The sequence below is a fragment of the Scatophagus argus genome, chromosome 16, assembly GCF_020382885.2.
Source record: "Scatophagus argus isolate fScaArg1 chromosome 16, fScaArg1.pri, whole genome shotgun sequence".
Taxonomy (NCBI): domain Eukaryota; kingdom Metazoa; phylum Chordata; class Actinopteri; family Scatophagidae; genus Scatophagus; species Scatophagus argus.
Window position 1 is genome coordinate 19,321,800 of NC_058508.1, and position 24,465 is coordinate 19,346,264.

The 24,465-nt window shown below is 44.6% G+C and overlaps 3 protein-coding genes across 10 annotated transcripts; 1 reads left to right on the top strand and 2 right to left on the bottom strand.

The window, feature by feature from the left end:
* Positions 1-5: 5 nt before the first annotated feature.
* Positions 6-3,901, top strand: tmub2 (transmembrane and ubiquitin-like domain containing 2). 2 transcript variants are annotated; one of them, XM_046415223.1, is made up of 3 exons: positions 6-141; positions 1,436-2,076; positions 2,439-3,901. In XM_046415223.1, exons 2-3 carry the CDS (start codon positions 1,451-1,453, stop codon positions 2,824-2,826), a joined length of 1,014 nt encoding a protein of 337 aa, XP_046271179.1. In that variant the 5' UTR covers positions 6-141; positions 1,436-1,450; the 3' UTR covers positions 2,827-3,901. The 2 variants fall into 2 exon arrangements, with proteins under 2 accessions (XP_046271179.1, XP_046271180.1); XM_046415224.1 differs by lacking the exon at positions 6-141 and adding an exon at positions 218-363.
* Positions 3,902-6,135: 2,234 nt separating this feature from the next.
* On the bottom strand, positions 6,136-11,729 carry atxn7l3a (ataxin 7 like 3a). 3 transcript variants are annotated; one of them, XM_046415221.1, is made up of 14 exons: positions 11,453-11,727; positions 11,053-11,074; positions 10,666-10,765; positions 10,409-10,541; positions 10,156-10,327; positions 9,967-10,064; positions 9,833-9,855; positions 9,674-9,719; positions 9,492-9,529; positions 9,315-9,383; positions 9,133-9,176; positions 8,399-8,470; positions 7,185-7,321; positions 6,136-7,086 (listed from the first exon to the last, which is right to left on the bottom strand). In XM_046415221.1, exons 3-14 carry the CDS (start codon positions 10,714-10,716, stop codon positions 6,866-6,868), a joined length of 1,104 nt encoding a protein of 367 aa, XP_046271177.1. In that variant the 5' UTR covers positions 10,717-10,765; positions 11,053-11,074; positions 11,453-11,727; the 3' UTR covers positions 6,136-6,865. The 3 variants fall into 3 exon arrangements, with proteins under 3 accessions (XP_046271177.1, XP_046271176.1, XP_046271178.1); XM_046415220.1 differs by having other exon boundaries at positions 11,032-11,074; positions 11,453-11,725; XM_046415222.1 differs by lacking the exon at positions 8,399-8,470 and having other exon boundaries at positions 11,032-11,074; positions 11,453-11,729.
* Positions 11,730-15,327: 3,598 nt separating this feature from the next.
* ubtf (upstream binding transcription factor) lies at positions 15,328-23,639 on the bottom strand. 5 transcript variants are annotated; one of them, XM_046414552.1, is made up of 21 exons: positions 23,089-23,639; positions 20,580-20,638; positions 20,067-20,239; positions 19,891-19,974; positions 19,629-19,784; positions 19,477-19,541; positions 19,258-19,384; positions 19,071-19,181; positions 18,842-18,975; positions 18,610-18,751; positions 18,482-18,523; positions 18,257-18,367; positions 17,946-18,101; positions 17,678-17,824; positions 17,305-17,415; positions 17,132-17,220; positions 16,844-17,033; positions 16,707-16,754; positions 16,535-16,588; positions 16,319-16,441; positions 15,328-16,221 (listed from the first exon to the last, which is right to left on the bottom strand). In XM_046414552.1, exons 2-21 carry the CDS (start codon positions 20,614-20,616, stop codon positions 16,108-16,110), a joined length of 2,214 nt encoding a protein of 737 aa, XP_046270508.1. In that variant the 5' UTR covers positions 20,617-20,638; positions 23,089-23,639; the 3' UTR covers positions 15,328-16,107. The 5 variants fall into 5 exon arrangements, with proteins under 5 accessions (XP_046270508.1, XP_046270512.1, XP_046270509.1 ...); XM_046414556.1 differs by lacking the exon at positions 23,089-23,639 and adding an exon at positions 22,838-23,032; XM_046414553.1 differs by lacking the exon at positions 23,089-23,639 and adding an exon at positions 22,427-22,750.
* Positions 23,640-24,465: the final 826 nt, after the last annotated feature.

Consider the following 24,465-nt stretch of genomic DNA (forward strand, 5'->3'; position numbering starts at 1 on the left):
GTCTCAAAACGAGCGCCCCCCGCCCCCCGCCCCGCGCTGACGTCACGCCGCCACTGTGTTTATTATGTAGTTGTTAAGCAGCAGCTGCTAACTTAGCGCCGAGCCTCGTCTCAAAACATGCTCTGAATTTACAGCTGGCAGGTAACGTATCACTTCATATCTACGCCGTGAAGACGCAACAGACGTCCGCACGACCCCCGCGTTCAGTTTGAAAACTGCCGGAGCCGAAACAAATCGAGCAGACAGGGTCGTAAACAGCCGAAGGTCGTTTTTTCTTTTTTTTAAAGGCTAGCGCGGCGGGCTAGCTCCCAAGCTAACTTAGCTCTGCTAACGGCAGCAGCGGCGCAAACTACAGCGCCGAAGGTGATGTTACACAACAGCTAATGTTTACTTTAAAGGGTCGAATGTCGACGATGATGACAACAATGAAAACACTGGGGAGGCGGCTCTGAACAGCTGGGTGTTGGGACGTAGCTTCACAGCCTCAGGACACCAGCTGTTGACCAGCCCCAACCGCTGCAGAGGGTCCTTGTAACGAGTAGCTTTAATCCTGCATCAGCACAACACTGATGACTTCTCTACAAGTAAAACACTTCGTGAAAGAGCTGCAGCAGTCGCATGTGAAGATGCGAACATCCAGTCCCTGAGGTTTTATTTTTGAGTTGTTTGAAGAGTGTTTGCATGCGAAGAGACGAGCAAACCTGCAGGTTGTGTAAACGCTAATGAATGTCTTGTGTGAAGTCGGGTTGTCCTGAAATGTTAGGGCTCACTGTAGTTAATCAGAATACAAGCCTGTCACTGCTGCAGGGTCACGGCTTTCTCAACAGGTTTGTGGTGTTTCCTTTCAAAAACAAAAGAAACAGGAAGTCATCATCATGTATGGATAAAACTCCTGTCCTCTCACGCGTCACATGTGTGTGTAATGTGACATACATGTACTCTGTGTAAAGCTGAAACAGCTAGTCGATCCCCAAACAATCCAGGCTCCTGGTTTAAAACACCAAACATTTCTTAGTTGCAGTTTCTCAGTTGTGAAGATTTCCCGCTTTTCTTCATATTATATGATGTAAACTAAATATCTTCAGGTGTGGAGTGTCTGATATAATAACATTTTTAATTGAAATTCAGCTGTGAAACTGTTACTACATAGAATTATCATATGGGAGAGTCTGTATTTATGGTGAGCCAGTGAATCCAAGCTCACTAAAATACTCTAAATCCAGTATTGACATTAAGCAGTCCAGCTCAGTACTAATTTATCAAAAAATAGCCTCATGCAAGAGAGATAATAAAGGGATGGACAAAACAGTATAAACCGTAACACAAAATGTTGGTTAGTTGATGTATTGATACGGAATCGCGATATAAACATTTACATCCCTGGAATAAACTGGACTTAAATCTTATTGTTGTGTCATGTTCCTCTTGTCCTCAGACTCGGGGGACAGAGATGGCAGTGTGTGCACTGACCATGTTGGATGGGATGGAGGATGAGGTGACAGCAGCAGGTGGTGTGTTGCTCTTGGCTCTGGCCCTCGTCTTGGCTTGGCTCTCGACCCACGTGGCCGACCGAGGAGACCACATTCTGGGCACGATCCTCACTGTGGGCGCTCACGCCTCTCTGATCGGACTCGGGGGCCACGACAGCTACAGCGCGGGGACTCCCAGCTCCGACACCCCTGAACAGCAGACTCCTCCACCTTCGCAGGAGAACAAGCCGGATGACGGCGAGCCGGGGACTGAGAGAGCAGAGGGCGAGGGGACGGGGGACGGGGCCGAGGGGGTCAGGACGGATCTCCTGCTGGACATTCAGAGCAAACAACCACATGAGGGAAGACTGCACAACTCAGATGAGGAAGAGGATGAAGTTGATGATGATGATGATGATGACGGGGAGGAAGATGAGGAGGAGGAGCTGCAGGAGAAAGATAAAAGGACCATAAAGCATATTCCACTGTTGTCCACCGCCATCTTGCCCGCCACTACCACCAGCATCTCTGTCCGTCTGAAGTTTTTAAATGACACGGAGGAGGTAGCTGTTGTTGAACCACAGGATACAGTGGGAGGACTGAAAAGGTTGGTAAAACGAAGCCACGGACCTCAAGCACGGATTGTAACGTGAATCATTCTGGGAAGTCTTTGCTTGCCTTAGATGCCGAGGTGGATGGCGTTCTAAACATGAAGCTACAGCCAGTTAGCTTTATTTAACATGAAGACTGGAAACAGGAGAACAGCCACCCTGACTCTGCCACTGTCTTTGGACAGAACCACTCCAGTCTTTGTGCTAAGCTAAGCTAAGCGTCTGCTGGCTGTAGCTTCATATTTAACGTACAGTCACAGAGACGCCTCGATCAAACTCACTGCAGGAAACGAATCCACCAAAATGCCGCACTGCTCTTTCAATACACCCTTTAATGGCTCTTCTTTCTCTTCCACAGTAAATACTTCTCAGGTCGGGAGCATCGAATTAAACTTATCTACCAAGGCCAGTTGCTGCAGGATCCCAAGAGGACTCTGTTGTCCCTAAACATCGCGCACAACAGCGTGATCCATTGCCACATCTCCCAGGCCCTGCACGAGCCCGCTGCAGAGGAAGGGGCTCAGTCTGGGGCAGGAGTCGGGTCTGCAGTCTCTGGGGAAGTCAGAGCTGCCGGCGTGGCCATCAGCACCAGCAGTCTGGTGGTGCCTGTGTTCGTGGTGATCCTGGCCGTGGTGTGGTACTTCCGCATCAACTACAGGCAGTTTTTCACCGCCCCCGCGACCATCTCCCTGGTGGGAGTCACTGTGTTCTTCAGCTTTCTGATATTTGGGATGCACCGCCGCTGAGGGAGGGAGGGAGGGAGAGACGGCGCACACGCCAACAGCTCAATTTTGCAAGGTTAAGTAAAAGTGGGGACTGCGGTGGGTGGCGTTCGCAGACTCTGATGAATCAGACGCCACAGCTTATTGGATTCCTGCAGAGTGCTTGTGTGTGTGTGAGAGAGAGAGAGAGAGAGAGGGTGTGTGGGTGGTAAAGTAAGCCTGTTTGTGTACCACGTTTAAAAAACAAACAAACTGAGTGACTGTACAGCATACGTGGGGTAAATAATCATCTGCAGTGAGGGAAGTCCAGCTAAAAGCGGTGACTTTGTGGTTCTGTTCCGACGCTCTCTCTCGCCTGCTCTTTTATTGTTGCTAAAGATAACTTCCTGTGCGTCAGTTTTTGAGGCCATTGTTTCTGTGTTCAAGAAAAAAAAACAACAAAATTAACCGATAGATGTGGGAATGTAATATCTTTTGGAGCCACTCACTATTGTGCCAGTTTAACTCCAACATTATTTTGTGTTATTTGACTGATCCGAGGTCTGTTTGAGCCAACGCGGACTGTACAGCTCGCCTCATTTCTAGACTGAAAATTTCAGCATATTTTTGTTCCAGCTGTTGCTATGGAGAATTAGGCTAATTTAAATAATCACTAGACATTAAAATAGACACTTTTTTGTGGAGGTATTGTAAATATATTGTGCATTTTCTGTAAATAAAAATGATAAACTGAATCAGGTGAACCTGCACCTGGCACTTAAAGATTTGGAGGGGGGGCACAAACCCTCCTGATTATGCCGGACTGCTCTGGCTTCAGTGGTGACTCAAATTAAAGCATTTCAAACCAAACCTGTTTCAGCATCCGTTTGTAGTCTTAAAAACAACAACAAAAAAAAAAAGAAGTGAGCCTCTGGGTGGGGTTTGTGTTTATTTCTATACAAACACCAGTACGCATGGCAGTGAAGAAAAATATATCACAACGCGTTCATGTACGACGGTCATTCGCACATGCCCGGATTTGTGCTTGTGCATGAAAACAAAAAAATAGCTGGAAACCCACAACGTTGCATTCTTTGTTATTGCACCCGTACTGCACACAGATACACAGAGAGCCACGAGAGAACATCAGCCGCTAGCTTCATTCACGACAGGTGGCTTAAGAAGCTAATCATATCTACCAAAAGAATCTCAGTAGCAGGTAAATTTATCCTTAGTGCACATCACGAGACTTCACTGTAGAAGGTTCAAACAGTCACGTCCAAAGTTACTACAGAAACATGAGGATGTTAAATCGTACAAAGCTTTCAGCGGCAGTCACGTTCATGATGTTTGAGACATTAAACTGAATGCGCCTGACTTTAGGGACTGTATGAAAATTAGTGGGTATTTTCTTTCCAATAGCTGGAAAGAAAATACTGACAAACATAAAAACACAGCAACTGTTGGAGTCATTTTCAGTTATGAAAAAAACTCTCCCACCAAATGAGCAAATCAGGCTCTGTGGTTACTGTTGGACTTGAGCAGCAATATCTATTCTGTTCCTCAAGACTGAATGAATGAATGTTGTTATTTTGTTTTTTTTTCTTTTTGTTTGTTTTCTTTTAACGATAAGTCTCACAAGGGAAGAATGAAATAACTTTAAAGATTTCAGACTGGCCATCCTGTTGGAAAAATATACTGCAAAGAGTTTTGTTCAAAAAGGACTCATTAACGTGATGTGGTCAGGGTTCCAGCTTAAGTCAATTTTTACTCCCCGATACAAATTTATTGGCGGCTATCGAATAACAACAAACATTTGCTTATGCTACGCCTCACGAGTTCACTACCTAATTCACCTAATTGCCTGATCAGGCAGGTAGTGAGTTAGTAGACCTACAAGCCCAAAGTAGCAGTTTACTTCCTCCAGGTTTACAGAGCTATCCTACCATCCATCAGGCACCTAAACACCACCCACTTTTTCTGGACTTCTCCACTCACTAGTAATTTTCATGCAGTCCCTAAGTTTTACAGCAATGTCCTGACATATACAACAAAGCACATCGTCCATGTACTCTGCTATGCACTTCTGACTCTGCAATAAAGAACTGGGTTTGAGGAGCCAATTCATAAGAGAGACAAATAAAAAAAAAAAACGCATCAGCAATGAAAAGTTGTACAAGATTAATAAAATAGTGCATACAACCTCTAAAGCACGTAGTATATCTAACAACTTTAATGTGAGACATTGTTGGTTATAGGCTTATAGGACTCAGACTCACCACTCATGAATGACAGGCAGAACTGCAGCACTGATTTACTGAATGTGATCTCCAAGCTGAAACCAAGTCAAAATGCACAAGACAAGTTCTGAACTGAGGAGCTAAAAACCACTGGATCCTTGATTACTTTTCCATCTCACACGTCATATATGCGTACAAGTCCTGTACATGTGCCTGCTCCAAAGAGCCTACTGACTTACCAAATATCAAAATCTGCATTTACACACAAACAATGCATATATACACACACACACATATATATGTATGTGTGTGTATATATATATATATATATACACACACACACATACACACACAGTATCACTTCATAGGCACTGACAAATAAAAAACTTAAATATACTGCTGATGTAAACAAAAAGTTGAATATTTAAAATGGTACTTTCACAAAAATGTCACATTCTAGGATGCATAGATTTATGAAAATATAAATGATTACACCGGCTCTCACACACACCCTCTAACCATCCATACAAACACACACACACATTACACAAAAAAGCGACGTTCACACTGAATGCAGGTCAGCATACAGAGGCACTCACACACAACTGTGCAATACAATGCTAAAATTAAAAAGTCACCGACGAGTACTCCGGCATACGTGAGCCGAGTGTCCACATGTCTACTCAAAACAGAGTTCGATGAACACAGAGTCCAAAACCAGGGACAGGTCATCAGTGACAGAGTACCTGAAGCTTTCCTGAAGCCAATAAAAAGCCTTTGCTGACTGACAACAGCTAATAAAAAGCTCTTCAACTTGGAAGTAGGTAAAGGAAAAGTAAAACGAGCCTTTTTCCACAGCAGACGTTTTGACTTGTCATAGCAGGAAAAGCACAGGAGTAATTAATCAGAATCAGAATTTCTTCATTTATCCCCGAGGGGAAATTCTTTAATTCTGTCTGTGTTAAAGTGTGTCGGTGAGCTGAAACTAGAAAAGCTGAATGGAGTGCAGCCCCTAAAATACCACTGATAATTACACCTGTGATTTTCACGTCATGTCAAAATCGGCCGTTGTGACAAAAGGCCACTTTCAAGGTTCAAAAGTGACAGAATCCCCCCCCCCCCCCCCCGAATGTTATTTGTATCTTTCTGTACAGCTCAGTTATATTCGTGAATTTGGCCAAAGTGAGTTGAACAGCAGAGACTGTAGCGATGGTGTCACTTAAGATAAACGCTACTGCCGCTATATGCTCAGAAGTATGTGGACACCCCAGTCCACTTTGTGTGCTTACAGTCTTGAGCTGTTTTTCATGGTTAGTTCCAAATAAAATCTCAAGGATACAGCAAACAATCCTATTTTAGCTAATTATATGCTTTCCACAAGACTTGAAGAATTCCAAAGCAAGTCCTTAAAAAAAAGAACTGGTTTTGGCCTGATCTCTGACACCTTTGGGACGAGCTGTGGGAACAGACTGTGAGCCAGGCTTCGTCACCAAGCATCAGAGGTGGACCTCACTAATGGGTGAGGTGGGATAAAAAGGGAGAATAACTCCAATCTTGAATGACTTTTAGCCACCAGATGTCACTGTGTTCAGATGAATTCAAATCCTTTTCAGCATAAGAAATAAAGAAAAGCTTCATGAAGCCTCATTCACCCACCACACAGGAAGTTCCTGCAGATATTCTGACCGGACTCTGTGACCAACCAGTTTCTAGAACGCTGTGTTCATTACACACAAGGAGAAATGTTCATTAAATTGCCTGACTTGTCGAGGCTGAATGAAAAAGAAGCCATGTTTCTGTCTGAAAGGAGGAGGCAGGGGCAGGCCTGACAGACAGGCTTTATGCTAGTTTAAGTCATCATAGATACTGGAAATAGAAGGTGCTGAAAGTTTGGGCCTCTTTTTTTTGGTCGATAAGCTGATATTACTCTGAGAGCTGCTGCTGCTGCTGCTGCCTCCTAAGGTCAGGCTTCCTCCTCCTCCTCCTCCTCCCCCAGCACCGCTGTTCAAACCAAGAGACGTCCTCTTCTTTTTCTTGGGCCTCCTAGAATCTGAGTGGTTGGTGCCTGTGAGGGGGGACAGAAAATGTCATTAACTGTACTATTAACTGTTTACATTTCACCAAAAAAAATGTCTTCCGGTGTCGGGCAAGTTGCTTCCTTACTGGCTTTAGATGAAGCAGAGTCGCTGGGTGAGATATCGGGCGAGTCTTCCCACTGCAGGCGGCTCATCAGGGTCTGCCCATCTGGAATGTCAAAGCTGTCGTTGTCCACAGCAGCGTCGGCATCAGGCAGCGACGGCCTATTACATGAAACCCAGACACAGAGAGCAAAACTCTGGCATCCACCTCAGACTGACCGCACACTGATGAAAATGTCTTACTAAATAAAGAGAGTTAAAGGGGAGGTACGATTGTTACGAACTGCTGATAATCTCTCCAGCACAGGGTCAGTGATCAGGGTTCTTATTTAATAAAAGCAATGAGTCAGACTGTGTAAGATCAGAGCAGACTGAGATCCTCATGGGAGCGATGCAACCAGGAAGCAGCTACTTGTTTACTTGTTTACAGCTGTCTGGACTTAACTGAAATCGCACAACGTCTGCCTGTTGCAGAGAAAATATTCGGTCCTTTGTTACATTATCAGCTCTTAATCGGATAAACTTCTAACTTACTTTAAATCGCTTATTTTAGCTCATTCGTCATCTGTTCGTCACCTTGCTTCATGCATCAATAATTATTAGTTATTTACTGTTGTTTGTCTCACTGCTCTTGGGAAAAACATCATATATGTTGTACTTGTTTGATAAAGAGACTTCAATAAAGCAGACTGACGTGTCTGACCGTCTTATTGGACAACCAGGCTCTTTAAATATCAGCCATATTTAGTTGAACTGAAGCCTGAGCCTCCCAACCGCTTAATATATAACAATTGCACAGCAAGTCCGTCAGCTAAAATTTGTCAGTGTTAATGCACACACACACACGTGATGTTTTGTGATAAACCAGAGCCTTGTTATTGTAGTTTTCAGTCGAGCTTCTGTCTGGAGGCTACATGTATGAGAGGCATAAAAAGGCCTGCATGAACTATGCAGGTACGACCACAGAGTTTAGCGAGTCATGTGTCACATGCTGACTGGCACAGGTGCTCCTCCACTCAAACCCAGCATGGCCAGTAGAACACTTGACACTTCTGCTGACCAACGGCACAGGCAAACTGATCAGAAAACAGTGAACTGTATCAGTAAACACCTGCACCATGAGGGTCACAACACTCAAACAAGACTTCTGTTAAGTACACCTGTGGGTGGGTGGGAGAGGGGGAGGAGAAGGAGGAGGGGGAGGAGGAGAGGGTGAGGAAGGGGACAGGGCACACTCACGCGGACGGCCCCAGGAGGAACACCCTGACGGCCCTCCTCTGTTCGTCCGTGTGCTGGGGACATCGCTGAGACCTGGTGGGACACAAGGTGGCATTATACATCCCTAACTGACGGCCGCCCACGGCACACAGCTTCACGCATCGCCCTGCCTGCATGCAAACAGCCACAGGGAGGAAGGGAGGTGGGACGGACTGCGGCGGACACAATCAGTGACCAATCAGACGGGGCAGAGCAGCAACGAGGTGTTAAAGGTTGTGAAATGCTACAGGGTTGGTCACAGACGGGGTCCTCCGTGGTCTAATCCGGGAGGAGTTACTGTTGTTTGTGAGATCTTTGCAGAATTTGGATTTTCATTTTGGAGAGAAAAAGATGCCAATCGCTAATCCAGACAAATGAGTTGCCACCTGTGTACCCGCGTTAGTCCCGACATACATGATCATTTTCATTTGAAGCTGATCATGTTTACAGATTCGGGTTCAGACAGTGATTTAGTTTTTGGTTTTTTGGTTTTTTAGAAAAGGTTTCCCAAAGGAGCCAGACTGCGGGACATAAAGACACTGACCTCAGAATCTGAGTTAAATAAGATGGCGGCACCGTCACAAGGCCACCTGTTACAGTACCTGAGACTATTCCGCATTATCCCTGACTTTAGCACCACAGCTAACCTTCTCCTCAAGAGCGGAGATGCTTCATCACTAGTTTGTCAACGTGTCAGTGGATTGTGCAGCACTTACCTGGTACACATCTTCTTGGTGTGCTCAGAGATCACCCCACATTGCTGCGGAAACAAACACCACTTTCACGGTCAACGTCTGTTTAACTAAAGCAGCACAGCAGGAAACAAAAAAGACTGTTTGTCTGAGAAAAGTCTGTAAAAACATCCACATGCTTTTGTGCGTTCGTGCAAGTTGCTCACCGTTGTTAAAAGGGACCGGACTTCATCAGGACCTAAAGTTTCGTAGCTGATCCCAGTATTGTAGTTGTACTGAAATGAGAAAAGCACATCATCAGTAATTTGTGATGTTGTGCAAATACAAGACGGGAGAACTTCAAGGTCTTGCAGACCACGGGAACAAAAAGGAGGATTTGTCACCTTGTAAGGCTCTGAACTGACGCTGCTCCCAAGCTCACCTGGGAAAACAAAACAAAACAAAAACTAACTGCTGATCTCCTTTATTTGCACCGCATGCACTGTGAAAACCCTCTAAAACATCATCAAAACTGGACCTGAAATCATCTTCCCAAGGATATGCATGCAATGGCTGACAGACTTACCATTTTTATGCTTTATAGATTTGGATCTTCGTGGGGAATTTTGATTCTGCACAAAAACAAAAAAAACATTCACATTAGATTAGCCTGATCATACATTAAAAACACACATAACATTTACTGTAAAACCATCTCCGAAAGGGTGAACAGATAACAAAATACCTTATCAGACTTTCTTTTCTTGGCTGGAACAGAGAAATGAGAAGTTGTTTATTATGTGAAAGCTTCCTGGAGTTTCCTCTGACTATTCTTTCGGCACAGTGGAAATTAGAGTCAAACCATTTTTAAAGGCTAACCTTTCTTTTCCGCCCCATACGACCAGTCGTTATCATTGAGGTCATCATTGTCTTCCTGATCGCTCTCGGATTTGCTCATGTTATTATTGCTGGCCAGCCTGTTAAGAGGTGAAAAAACCCAACTGGATCACTTGTTCATACCCATTCTGGATCAATAAAATCCCTGCTGAACGCGTGTTACTGCCTGACCTGCGGTTGGCGATGCGGCTGCTGTTTCGTCCCATGCCGAGACATTTCTCCAAGTGTGGGGCGAAGCGAGAAGCTGCTATCAATCTCTTGCAGTTCGGGCACTCGCACTCTTTATTTTTCCACTGATTGTACACTTGGCCAAATATGTCCACTCCTGGCTGATCCACAATTTCTGGAAGAGTAAAAATGAATAAAATGTGCAAACACGTCAAAGACAAACGGATCAGGGCAAAGTGGACGTCGTGGCACCGACCGAACTCCTTCATGCTCTCTTGGTCCGTTTCATCCAGGAAGAAATAGCCCTGTTTCACAGCACGATGCACCTCAAAGCACAGGCCCAAACAGGCGTCTTCCACCAGCTCAGAGTAGATGTCATGGACCAATGCCTGCAAAGCGACACACAATAAGATAACTCAAAACCAACTGCTAACTGGTTGCAACACAAAAAACAGATGGAAGGCACGCATGTTATCTGTGTGGACAAATGGCAAATTCTGTACATGCACTGACCTCCATCTTGGTGTTGTCTGGTCCTGACAGGGGCATATCCTCCATTTTCATTTGAAAATCTGTGTGGGATGTCTGGATAACAACGTAATGAGACGCTGACCTGCAGGTTTTGAACAAAGCAAACGCAGGACGATGACCTTCAGTGTGGTTAACAGATTACAGAATGACAAATCCAGCCATCGGGGGTCTGGATGGCTGGGGCTCATGGACCCCTGATGGCTGGGGCTCATGGACCCCTGATGGCTGGGGCTCATGGACCCCTGATGGCTGGGGCTCATGGACCCCTGATGGCTGGGGCTCATGGACCCCTGATGGCTGGGGCTCATGGACCCCTGATGGCTGGGGCTCATGGACCGACACACTTACCTTAAGAACAGTTATGAATACCTGTTGCAGATGTGTACTCGTTCTGTTGAAGAGAAGAAAACGCAAGGTTAAAAAAAATTAAATAAATAACATAATTAAAACATCCATCCCGTAGGGACAAGTGTAATTCTGAGCGCACACCCCAACCCTAAGCTTGGGTGTATCAGTTCCATTAATATCATAATTAACAGCCTCGCCGGCCTCAGCAGGAAAAGAAGAATAAAGGAGACAACGTGACGTTACGCGCAGGAAAGTCAACACTCCTTAACGTCGGCCAACATTACTTTTCAGTGGCAGAATTTGCAACGTAGTCCAGCTCCACTGGCTAACACTGACATGAAGATAAAAGCGTTTGTGGCAGATGTAGTGACGTTACGTATATTTTTAATTTCACTCTCCCAAAAAAGCAGTTTCCTCTTACCCTGTCATACCGAAAACTCAGCCCGAACCAGGCGGTTTCTGTGAGGGAGGCGACATCACCGCGCCAGTCCGCATGAAATACGTTAGCAAGAAGCCGGCCGTTCAGCTGCGGTCATCCTGTGGTCGCCGGGAAAACAAAATCCTCGTTTGAAAATGTGTGTTGTCGCAGGTGTCGATTAAATTAACGTTACAAACCCGCTCGACTCTGAGGAGGCCAACAACATAGAACCAAGCAGGAGTAAAACTGACTTCCGGTTTTAAACTTAAAAATAAAAGATCGGCCGGACGCTAAGTGGGGCTGAGCAAATGTGTCTAATTCAAATCATCAGGCCTCCTGGAAGTGGGAGAAGTAGCCATGTGTTTTACTTTACTAAAAGTAGCAATACCACTAAGTGACAATACTCTGTTAAAAGTGAAAATCTTCATTATATAATTGTTTATGTTGTTACATTTATTCACAAGTGTCAGAAAGGTGATAATTCAGAGATCTCCAGTGTTAGCAGCAGGTTACAATACTGAAACAGCCAAATGAATTTCAGCCCTCATTAATTTCGTGATTCACACATGTTCTACATCTAAATATCTTCCGTTACAAAGGCAACGCAAATTCTCTCACATGAAAATGAGGTGGCGAATAGAAAACATGGAGATGTCTTAATATGACCCGCTCCATCACCGCACAGTCCTGTTACATTGTATCGATGTAATGTTTTGTGTGAATGCTTGTGATATTTTATCCTCACTGTTACCATGCAATTTGCGAAAACGTTACCGAATATATCTCACACACACCAGCTTTTCAGATATCGCCCTGCTAGCCTGATCCAACTATTTGTAGCCAATATTTTCTGTAAAACAGCCAAGAGAGGATACAGTTGCTGGGAGATGTTTGTGTGACGCAGCTAGGGCACCATTGACGGTTTTATTTTGAAGGTACCAATCAGAGCGCTTCCGGTTTTACTGACGGACTTGACGTAGGCCGAGCACGTTCACCATCCAGCTCAGACATCAATAAATGAACGCGCGGCTCTCGCTTGACATCTGTGATCAGTTAGTCGTGTCTGAGCGGGTGAATGAGGTCATCGGTACAGTAATAGCCAAAAGTGTATGGACATCTAACGCATCCGAATCTGCTTATAAAGCATTCCAGTAATCTGCTACTACAACAGCTCCTTATTCTGTTTTATTAGTTTCTTTTTTATTTTAATTTTGAGATTGTGACACAAAGGGGGTCCCGCATTATTTCCTAAGCCTGAGGCCTTGTCTTGAGCAGGGTCCTTTTGTCAAACACCTTCATTATTTTAATACATGCGGCTGGGATCCCTAAAGTTGTCGCAGAAAGAATATGCTTTTTCTCCTCCCTGACTTTTCTCTTTTTAACTATTTGAGATGGGATTATTATTAAAACTGGTCATGACTCATGACTGTGTGACACCTGTGGCAAAGGGGTCACATCAAGTAGCTTCGTTTTACTCAAAAATGATTGAGATCCGGTGCCTCAATGTGTTAAATCAGGCGCTCACACAGCAGATCTGGTAGCAAAGACAAACCTTACACTGCACGCTCGAGTTATGGAAGGTTGATGGGGCCGCAGTGGCTCATTTTTTACCTCGTTGCAGGTTAATGTGGTCTTGCAAAGCACATTAGAAGTGATGAGAACTGACAGTCAGTGTTTTTTTAATCACAGAACACAAAGAAAGGCTGCACTGTATGACGTTACAACACAACGTGCGCTTCTGTTAAAGATAATTTTTTATTTGCCCAAAGACTTGAACTACAAGGACATAAGAACACCCTCAGCTATAGAAAACATCAAATTTTGTCAAATGATCAGCAGTACAAACCTGTAAAGCTTTGCTGTCTTGTATGTCTTTATATAAACCAACATAAGGGAGAGAAGAAACAACTAAAACAGGTGATTTAACCCAAAAACTCTCCCCCCCCGTGAGTGAAAAACTCACTGGCCTCTGAAGTCACAGATGAGGGTTTGCAAACTTAAAGCACTAACAAAACAATAAGCACTCAATACAAAAACAGTATTTACAGAAAAATTACACATTTTAAACCCCAATTCCTCTGGCAACTCGTTTCCCCAAATCCCTTTTACAAACTCCCATCGGCTTTCCTTTTCCCCTCCCTAAATTATTTAAATAGTCCACGCTGGTTTTATTTCAGACGATCAGTCTTATTGATCAAAATCAGTCCGTTACCGACAAATTATCAACAGTTGCCATGTAGTCATCTGTCTGTGGACCCAAAATGACAGCCATGGAAGTCTTGTCATTAGTCGGTTTTCAGGTGACCAATGACACAACAGCGCAAAGAAGAAAAATTACTACAGACCTTTGGAGAAAAGAGAGAGCGAGAGAGAACAAAAAGGATTTGACAATATCTACATTCATGGTGTTGGTAAGATGTCCCCACACAGGCACAAACATGCATGCTGCAGTCACATCATGGGATGCAACAAAAACAGTAAAAACAGCACACATTAAAGCAAAGAAACACACACACACACACTCTCACCCTCATATATACACACAGCTCTGTGCAGGCATGCACACAAACTTAACACAGAGGGACAGATTTATGTTAAGTGCACACTTTTTTTGGGATAAGCATCAAACTAAAAATCCACATGGATTACAGTCAATACCATTAAAATTAGAAAACAAACTCGCAAGCGTCTGATGAAAACCATTCAGTTCAACAGAACAAAATTAAAACAGACCTACGAACGATTCAAATCGACCGCAAAGGAAAACGGCGAACCAGACGACGACTGTGTGAAATGTTCTTTGAAATCAGTAGGACTGAGCTCCAAACGCAGAAAACAAATGTTATCCCTTTCACGACAAACTGCTCTGGTCACACAATAAACACTGTTCAACGTGGTCGGGCCAGAACAAACCCAGTTGTTTCAGACTAAAGGGTGTGTGTGTGTGTGTGTGTGTGTACAAGACATGTCAGTTAGGTTTGATAGGTGACACCTTTCATTGACAGACACGTGGCAATGGATCCAACAGCGCCTGGAAAAGTCACCATTTTCCCTTGGACCTTTTTTTGTTTGTTTCACAGCTCTGAAGCACAGTGGACGCAGTGACGATCTGACGCAACTACACAGACTTTTAACGCAAGAAGCCTGTGGAGCTGCGTCAAATCATTTGTGAGAGCAAATATTCACATGTTGGGTCCTAATATGCGCAACCAGCAAATAAACCCGTTTCTGGAAGCTCCAACAGCTTGTTCATTATCTAATAAAAAAAGCATACTGTGAAGATAAAGGAATTCTGAGCAAACAACAAGCCGAATGGAAACTACCATACTGGGGAAGAATGCAAGGACGTTTTCAAGGCGCAGAATAGTCAGTGAGTATGGAAAATGTAAATATGGCACAGCTGTAAATCTGCTTAAAGCAGGCTGTGTTGGTGCAAGAAGCACATCAGCAATCAGGTCAGACTTCAGTCCGGTAATTTGCAGCAGGAAACTGCAGCTCATTAACAATCCACCTCTGCTGGGCCGTTTCGCAAAAGGAAACCGGGAGGGAAATATGGAGTCCGCGAGGGGAAAAACAGATAAAAACGGATCCACTACACTAAAGGCTGTAACTGCTGCCAGAATGTGTTTCTGCTAAATATTCCAAATATCTGGCGAAGCTCGATCAAAACCGTTTCAGATATTTTAAGCTCAATTCAGATGCGCCTGGAGAGATTTTTCCTCCTGTGACGTTACAGGAAAACGTGTTGCTGTGAGGGTTACATGAGTTCAGTGTCGGTTTCAGTTCTGGCCTCAAATGTCTGCTGCAGCGTTGCGATCGAGACCTCATTCAATCCACTTTAGCTCAACACTGCTCGACAATAAAACGAGAAAAAAAAGTCCAAGAGGGGATGAACACTTTATGCAGGCACTGTTATCTATCTGAATGAGAACATGAGTGAGTAACAAGTTCTGAAAATTTCCAGCAACAAAAAGACATTCATAATGGCTTCTTTTTTTTTTTCCTGAAAAAATACCACCTCTGTAAGAACCAAATGATAAAATCTACATCAGAAATTGAGAATAGAGAACAAAGCGACAATGTTCTGGAAAAAAAAAAATAAAAATAATGGAAACATTCTGAAGAGTGCAATATTTCAGTACCCTGCACACAACCCACCCCCCTCCCTAAAGTCATCCACCACATTATGTTCTTTGGCTCTATGAAGCCACCTGTCTCTTCAACTAATGACCAGAATCATAAAATAAACACTGGAGAGTTATTAATCACCCTCGACATTAAAACTCTAACCTTGAACCACTGAACCTGTAAGTCAAGATTGAAACCAGTGACATTAATGTTCATGACATCACCAAACCAGTGGGATGCTGTTTTTTTTTTTTTTTTTTGGCATAACGTCAGCGGCCCGTGCTGTCAGTTGACCATCACGCCGGGGAGGGAATGAAACTGATTTTGGACATAAGGGCGGGGTCCCTCCATGAGAAGATCAACAACCAACGCAGCAACACAAAATGGGGTGAGCGTGTAGTGGATGAGGCAATGCAGAGGCTCCCCCTGGTGGTGGGAGGAGAGCAGGGTTGGCACAGTGGCAGAGCTCCCTTGAGTCTTGGCTCAGCTCAGCGCTGCTCAGTTCATCTCACGGCGACGACGAGCCCGTTTCAGTCTGAGTCGGAGTCGGACGACCCCTGTGAGTTCGATTCGCTGCTGCTGTCCTCCGACTTGTTCTCCTTGTCTTCCGCCTCGTCGTCGTCATCGTCCTCATCGTCCTCCTTCTTCAAACAAACAACAGCAAAGAGAATAAATTGAGCACAATCAACCTCCGCTTGTTGCCGTTTTCTCTGCGTGCTGGCAAAGAGAGAAGCAACTCACATCGTCGTCGTCATCGTCGTCGTCATCGTCATCATCATCGTCGCTGGACGAGTCTGCCTCAGAGGAAGCCTTCTCCTGCTCGTCATCGTCTTCATCCTCTTCGTCATCCTCCTCCTCCGTGTCCTGTGGGCAGAGAGAAGTTCAGGCATGGCTGACACCCTCACTACAGCTGACGTCCAAGAAGAGAAAAAGAAGAATGAGAGAGTCTGCTCTTACAGATTTCTTGGACTTTGCCTTGGGGCCTCCTGGTTTTGCTGTACTTCTCCTTTTCTGAAACGTCACAAAGTCGAAACAATTTTGAACAAAGTGAGATATGAGGACGATTAAACATTACAGACTCGCAGTACAATTTCTGATCCACTTTGCGACAGCACGACGACTGACTTACTTGTGAATTATATTCTTTGTAAGCATTTCTCTCTTGTGAGGACAAGCTCTGTGGAAGGACGGAAGCGTTTGTTAGATCAGTTAGTGCACAACACTTCATGACTAACCGTCCTAAAACAACCAACAAGCACTCCTTACGGCGAGCCACTGTTCCAGTTGAACTTTGTACTGTCTCTGCTTCTCCTCGGCGATCTTCTTGTATCGGTCCTTCTCCTTCAGCGGTAACCTCTGCCAGCGGCTGCCGATCTCAGCCATCCGCTCTTTCATCGGGAGGTGATTCAGCTCTCCGTTGGACAGCATCTCCTGAGAGAACTTTTGATATCCGTTTCTAGAGGAGGAAAAATCAAAACATCGAGCTTTCAACTGATTCCACCAACAGCTGGCAGCACAGGCAAGTAGGATCAGGAACTTGCTTGACAAACTTACGACGGTGGTTTCTTGGGTTCACCCTCAAACTTCATCTTCTTCCCTGAGGCGATGGCAGCAGCAGGCGAGCGCATCTCACACAGGTCCCTCTGTCGAGGAGAGTTGAATCAGCTGTGGGCCCTCTCCCGTCACGTTTACAGATGCTGCTGAGTTGTCAGCAAATCGCCACTTACCTCGTATCTTTTCTGATCCTCTGCTGCCTTTTTAATCCACATAATTTTCTCTTTTTTCTCCATGGTGCCCCAGGCCGCCTCCATTGCTTTCTGTGCCTTTTGCCGGTCACTCTGCAAAGCACACGTTCACAATAAACGCATTTGTATTTTTTGTGTGTATTTTCCAGTCCGTTATAGAACTGTACGGCTGTAGTTTATTATCAACATTCTCAATATTATTAAGCAGATATTAGTCATGAAGATAAGGATGTATATAGAGGTATTTAAAATTCTAAAAATGTTAGTATCACAGATAAAATCAGTATTTACAGTGGAATGGGCTACAACAACAAATCTCCTTGTTTGCGCCCTTGAGACTCGGGGTTATGCATACCTTAAATCTGGCCAGGTAGTCTCCGATGACACTCTGCTGCCAGATGTCCTGCGCATTCTTCGGTGGGTCCGGCAGGCGGCTACGATCCTCCTTCTCCTTCTTCTCCGACTCTGCCTTCAGGACTGTTTCTAGTCGTTTATACTTCTCCTAAATGACAACAAGATCATGCGGGGGGAGATCATATATATCAGCGTGATTTGGTCTCCTGTGATCCACTCGAATGTCGTTTCTTCTTCAGTGTCAATACGACACTGCATTATCGGGTTACCTTCTTCTTATCTGGCAGCTCATTCCACATGCGGGCCAGGAGTCGCGTGAGCTCGCTGTCTGAAAGATCCGGACGCTCCTGCTGCAGCTTTGGACGCTTCTCCTCAGAGAAGATGAACATGGCTGAAATTGGCCTTTTGGGTTTCTCCGGATTGGCCTACAAGTTACAGAGCAAGATAATATCAAAAACATCCAAGCGACTAATAAAACATCCACACAACAATGAACAAAACACGTCAACGTGTTTATGTCAACGTGCTATACGTGTAATCGTGAAATCACATCACACTTCTGCTGAACACTTGGTCTGACCTTTGTTTTAGAGTTCTTCTTTTTGGAGGCAGGACTACTGGCTCCGCTGCCCCTCTTGAAGCCGATCTTCTCCTCAGACAAGACCCGCTGCTGCTCCTCCTCTGACAAAGTCTACACGCCCACAAGGAAAAGCAAAATATACATCATGTAGAAAAAGTAGAGCCCACAAATTAGACCACCGACAGCAACGACGTGCCGAAGCAGAAACCACAAAACAAGACTTACACTGAGAAATCTGTTCATCTCGATCTCATACTCCTTCTTTCTCTGAAAAAAGACAAACATGACATTTTTAGACAAAACAGAATCTTTTTTGTTTGTTTTATTATGCGACTTGCTGCTCCTGAACTCACCTGCTCACAGCGTTTCTGGTAGCTGTCCTTCTCGTTCTGTTTCAGCAGTTTCCACCGCTGGCTGCACATCACCATACGCTCCGTGCTGGGTACGTCCTTCATGTTCGACATCAGCTCCGCGCAGAACATTGAGTAGCCGTTTCTGAAAGCATTCGCACAAAACACGTTGCACTCAGATAAAATAACTCGCAGAAGCCAATGGCATTTTGAGACCGGGGCAGCTGTGACTCACGGAGGTGGTTTGTCCGGTCGGCCGTCAGACTTATCCTTCAGGTGCCTCTCAGCCTTGGTCAGCGTGGACTTTATGATATCGTCTTGGGTCATGTTTAACTCCGGGTGCTGCTGGATGTACTCCCGCATCGCCCCCTACAATGCGGACAAACAGAAACACAGTAACCACAGGCGAAAGGTGGAAGACGTGTCACGATTGCTCAGACTTCACCACGTAAGCACAGACTCACCTCGTACAGCTTCCTCTGCTCCAGGGACTTGGTGATCCATTTGAGTCTTTTTTTGTCAGACAGCTGAGTCCACTGTTTTCCAAGACTGTCCTTGATGTCTTTGGTCGTCGCCTGGTGGCCAACAAACATAATTAACACCTATTCAATTCAGTTTATTTATATAGCGCCAATTCACGCTTAAACTTACATCTGGGCGTGTCTTTAGGAAGGCTTTCTTTTCATGGTTGTACCACAGCTGCTGGGGCGTCTTGGGCTTCTCTGGTACGTTTGAATCCTTCTTGGTCATGCTCTCCATAAGGTCCGGGTGTTCTTCCCTGCATTCACACACCATAAACCAACATTTAAGCACAATTATCATCCTTCAATACGCTGAAAGCACTGGCCCATATCTGCTGTGTTCACTCACCTGAACTTCATCATGCTTTGCACAAATAACTCTTTGTCTCTTAAGAAGTCGTCAACATATTTTTTCTGTAGATATGAAAAGAAAGCAATGTTTAAAAACTGTATCAAACAGTACTAAGGTCCAATGTATGAGTGGCATGTGTTTTGACCGACCTTCTTCTTGTCAGGCAGCTCCCTGTACTTCTTGGAGAGGATTTTAGTGAGGTCTAAGTTGCTCATCTCAGGGTGCAACTTTGCGTATTTGGCCCTCTTTTCCATGAAGAAGCGGAAGTACGGAGTCAGGGGCTTCTTGGGGAAATCTGGGTGTTTCTGTGTATCGTAGGGAAAAAAGGAGGGAGCAAAAAGACTTGAGACTGGAGCTCCACCCAGACGGCTAGTTTTTCATCAGTTGTGTGAGATACTGATCTTAGCTCACCTTTATTTTCTTGCCCTTGTAGGGGTTTTTTATGTAGTCTTGGGCATCAACTATTAGCTCTGTCAGGGTCCTGAATTTACGAATCTGTGGAGACGCCAGACAAAAAGAAAAATTCAACGGAGCCCAAAACAGACAATGAACAACAACTGACATGAAAATCACCACAAGTGGCTCACCTCTTTAGAGACCTCCTGCCACTTCTGCTTACACATCTCTGCTGTGTACGAATTGAAAGCCACCTTCTGCCAGTCGAGGTGGGACTCTGAGGTCTTGTATTTAGTCAGGTCTTTCTGAGGAAGGGCCACTTTCATGGCCTCCAGCAGTTTTAATAGGTCATCCTGTGCCCACACTGCGACAACACAAAAAAATTAACATATGAAACAATCAGTATTTGAAATTTGTCTGATAAAATGCAGAACTATCCCAATTTTCCCTCCCCAAAGAAAAAAATATATTGATATCCTGACTTATAAGAATATGTATGGCTTATTAGGTTTTCGGTGGATAAATACTTCATTATGGTACGTTACGTTACTGCAACAGGGACAAAACTGCTGTAATAAAATGTGTAATAATATGACTGATACAAGTTTTCATAATAGCACATGATGGGACAATGACAAAACATAATTTCCATTAACAAATCTTGGCATGTATGACATATAAAAAATGATTTCATAAAATCCCACCTTGGACTTGGGTCGTGGCCTCCATTTCTCCATTCATTGGTGGGTGTTCTGTCTTTAATCTACAGAAGTAAAAAAAATAAAAAAATAAAAATCAAGTTATTAAATATATCTTTTTTCTGTACCATAGACTTAATACTAAGAGGAAAAGCACTTAAATCCGTTCATATTTTGCTCAGAATAGCCGTTTTAAAACACACATTTTTAAATGATTATGTTATTATAAAAGTGTAAATTATTCACACGATCGCCGTTGGGTTGTGGAAACAAAAAAAAGTGTTTTTGTTTGTGATATAAAAGTCTCGTTTTCAAGCCGTGGCATTTAAATCTGCCTCGACAATAATGGTTTATGTTCATTACACCGCCCCTTAAACGTTTACGCTACATGGTGAGACATAGGCTATTGCTTGTGACGGCTTCAAATCTCAAATAACACTGCGGAGGGCTTCAACTAGCACAACTAGCTACGACAACAGGAGTCTCCATCGAGCAAATTCTGCCAGGCGGAATTTGGCGTATTAGTGCTGTCCTTATCCCACAACTAAAGTATCGTGGACGAGCAGGAGCGACCATTTTCTCGCTCGGTCCGCTCGGCAATGGAGGATTTTCTGTCGGAACGGAGGGTGGGGAGGATACACGGAAGGAGGAAGCGAATGGACGTGGACGGACAGGCAGCTGTAGGCGACCAGCTGACCACGGACGGGGGATCTGCTTTCGGTCTCCGACGAGGGGAATGGTGGCTTGGAAGTACTGCAGCCAAATGCGCCACTCGACAGAGGCGCCTCATCACCGATGGACGCGGATCTAGCTCCGCCATGCCACCCCATAATCTAATCTTCAGATGTGTAGTCGGGCTGAGGTCGAGGAAAGCGATACAACACTCGCTCGCAGTTAATAAATGTGTTCCAATAAATATCTAAAGACGTTTTATTTAGGTTTTTGGCGTTGAATATGGCGTTTGAACAGCACGACCCAGTGCATTCTTCAGCGAGGCGTAGCCGAGCTGTGCTCCAATGATGGCGGCTGCTCGTTGTTCGTCGTGTCCTTCGTGGCTCCATCTTACCGTGCTTGTCCACGGTGTGACCCAGCTTCAGTTACGAATATAATCAGCATGTACGGAATTAAAGAGCTGCCATTACGTGCACCAGGAGCCGCTAGAAGATCAGATATTTTGAATTTCAGTATAATGTGTAAGATATTAGAACATTATGGATGGCGGAGAATTGGGAGCTGAAGCATTACATAGCCAAGGGCAACTTGGCACCACAAATGAACATTAAATTGGACTTGTCTCTAATACATTTATTTCGATACATTTTAAACGTGTTAGTTCTTAATAAAAACACGTATAAAACCCTACATGCAATACGAATCTCCTGTTTCGACGAGGTTAGACCCGGACTTGACACTATTCACAACAAATTATTTAAAACGGTCAACGGCCAGGATTTAGCCGACCGTTAGACAATACTGAATGTACGGTTGACTTAGCAGAGTTTTGGGATAAGTAAGATTTCAACAAACTGTAACAGCGTCCGAGCTAAAAAAAACATTTCATGGTGGTGGTTTGGGGGGACTTGCGGAGGCGCAGGAAGAAAGAAGAAAATGGAAAATATTTTTAAGGCTCAAAACGTTTCGCCTCAGCCGTATTTACCAAACAGCTCACTTTAACTGTAGCAGTTAGCAGTTTCGGCACCGATATCGCGCGGTTAAACTGTACCCCACTACTTAAATTGTTAGCCAAAAGCTCAAAAGGAAACACGTTAACATCCGAAGCAGAGCAGCTCGACTGGCGCGACAAACAGCTCGAGGTCCGCCATGCTTCAGCTCTGCTCTACAAGGAAACCTACCGTGACAAAGTCCGATGGCGCACTGCAAACACAGAAAACGGAGCTTAAAACTAAAGCCAGGGCGTCGCAGACTCCCTTCCTCGGTCCAAAAAACGCATAAGCGAGATCAAGAAGGCGGGTTCTCTGAGCTCGGTCGTCGGTGGTTCAGGCCAGGGCTAGTCAGTGAGAGAGAGAGGGGGAGAGAGAGGGCGAGTCTCTGCACGGTGAGATATTAAACCGAGATCCCTGATGGCTAACCGAGAGAGGCGGCTGGCTGTTCCGCCAACAGCCGCATGGAGGTCTCGGCGCGGAAACCACCGTTAATTCCCCCACGCAAATAACCCCGGTTACAGCGCGAACAGTCGAATTTCGACGAGGGGGGTTGGTATAAAACATCCGCTTGGTGTAATTTTGAGCAAATGCAACATTTACCACGGGTCCTACATCCAGTTTCTACCCCGCCGTAGAGGACAAGAAATTCGGCTATGGCCGACCTCGTCTGTACCCTGCAACAGCGGTCGGTTTATTTCGGTGCCACAAAGAAGCGTCCGACCGAGGCGCTTTATAAGGAGATAAAAGCCAAGAGTAAGAGTGGATTTTGCAGGTTCTAGCAGGTTTTTCTGGTTCGTTTATCGCGCTCTCTCGCCGTATTATGAAACCGAGCGGCTGTGCTGTTGGCTTACCTGTCTCTCGGCGTGAGTCTCGGTGTCGCTGTGGAGGAAGAAGGGGAGGGTTGAACGATAGCCAGCACTGCGCCGTCGGTCCTGGGCTCCAGTCCCCGCAGAGATGGTCCTTCCCCCCCGCCTCCATCTCACTCGCCGTCTCCCTCCACTCAACGCGCAGCAGCTCATCTCCCTCCATCCAACCATTTCGGCACGCCGAGACATCCACATTTCCCGACTTCGCACCGCTGCTTCTGATCCCAACCAGGGGCGATTATTTGTACTCCCGTAGGCCGAGCCTGTCAGATCTCCAGGCGAAGTTTGCACCACGAATGTTTTATCAGGTCGCTGAAACTTTAATAAAAGCCAAAGTTGTGCCAGCTGTTATCTAAATTAGGTCCAAACTCACGTTATCTCACCTAGACCTGCTGACATAAATTAATATAATTAACATAAAAATCGAATTTCAGAAGTTTATAGTTTTCACTTGTCAGTGTCAGATTTCCACTTTAGACAGATGTATCTACAAAGTCTCCCAAGCAGCCTCCATGTATTCTCAAATTATCCGATTCCTGTTTTAGCAAACTGTAAGAGGCTGTTTGACAGCTTCATTTTGGCCCTGCATGTTTTTTCCTTTACAACTCCACCTTGTGTGTTTGTGGGCGGAACCTCCGGCTGTCCAATCCAGTCAGTCCGACTCAAGGAAAACAAATGACTTTCAGGCACTCGGCCTTGTTAAACTGTGATGCGTTCCCTTGCTGTCGGGAATGTAGGTGTCATTGCCTAAGAACTGCTCCAAACACAAAAGCTGATGTGTTTAAGTGTTCACACAAGCATAAACGAAACGAAACAGGTCCAAATAAATACATATAATGGCGCCCTAACTGGGGATACAGCTCAAAGCGCTGTTTATTGCAGATCATTTTTATTTTAATTTCATCAGTTTTTAATTTCAAAATGTCCTTTTCCCAAAGTCTGTATATTCTATATCATCTTTTACCTCATTACTTCACTGTGTCTGGCCTCTCGGTCAACAGATATTTGGCTCTGTTTTGGTGTGTACTGATTGAAGATTAAAGGGTTTTCGATCAGAGTATCTTTATGAAATATGTATATATAATAACGTATGTATTAGTCTGTAGAGATTTATATGATCATTTAAAGATGTCTCACTTCTGAGCACTGGCTCTCCATGTAAATGTGATGTTTTGATGTGTTTTTGTTGTCTGTCCAAAGAGTTTGTATTGTTGGACCTGCTTGATCTGTTTTGTAATTCTTATTCTTTACTAAATTGCATCTGATTAAAATAAAGTCATCACAAAAATGAACGAGTACGTGGAAATTTAGCCGACTGCTGCACGAGAGAACGTCATGCTGGATAATCATGTACTTTACTTG

What these genes read in the sequence shown, in the direction of transcription:
- tmub2 (XM_046415223.1), top strand. Translation starts at nt 1,451, where the DNA reads ATGGCAGTGTGTGCACTGACCATGTTGGATGGGATGGAGGATGAGGTG. An exon ending in ACAGTGGGAGGACTGAAAAG is followed by an intron (nt 2,077 to 2,438) that starts GTTGGTAAAACG and finishes TCTCTTCCACAG; the next exon opens with TAAATACTTCTCAGGTCGGG.
- atxn7l3a (XM_046415221.1), bottom strand. Translation starts at nt 10,716, where the DNA reads ATGAAAATGGAGGATATGCCCCTGTCAGGACCAGACAACACCAAGATG. An exon ending in GTATGGGGCGGAAAAGAAAG is followed by an intron (nt 9,856 to 9,966) that starts GTTAGCCTTTAA and finishes TCTCTGTTCCAG; the next exon opens with CCAAGAAAAGAAAGTCTGAT. An exon ending in CTCTGCTTCATCTAAAGCCA is followed by an intron (nt 7,087 to 7,184) that starts GTAAGGAAGCAA and finishes CCCCCCTCACAG; the next exon opens with GCACCAACCACTCAGATTCT.
- ubtf (XM_046414552.1), bottom strand. Translation starts at nt 20,616, where the DNA reads ATGAATGGAGAAATGGAGGCCACGACCCAAGTCCAAG. An exon ending in AACTGGAACAGTGGCTCGCC is followed by an intron (nt 16,755 to 16,843) that starts GTAAGGAGTGCT and finishes GTCCTTCCACAG; the next exon opens with AGCTTGTCCTCACAAGAGAG. An exon ending in ACAAAGAATATAATTCACAA is followed by an intron (nt 16,589 to 16,706) that starts GTAAGTCAGTCG and finishes GTGACGTTTCAG; the next exon opens with AAAAGGAGAAGTACAGCAAA.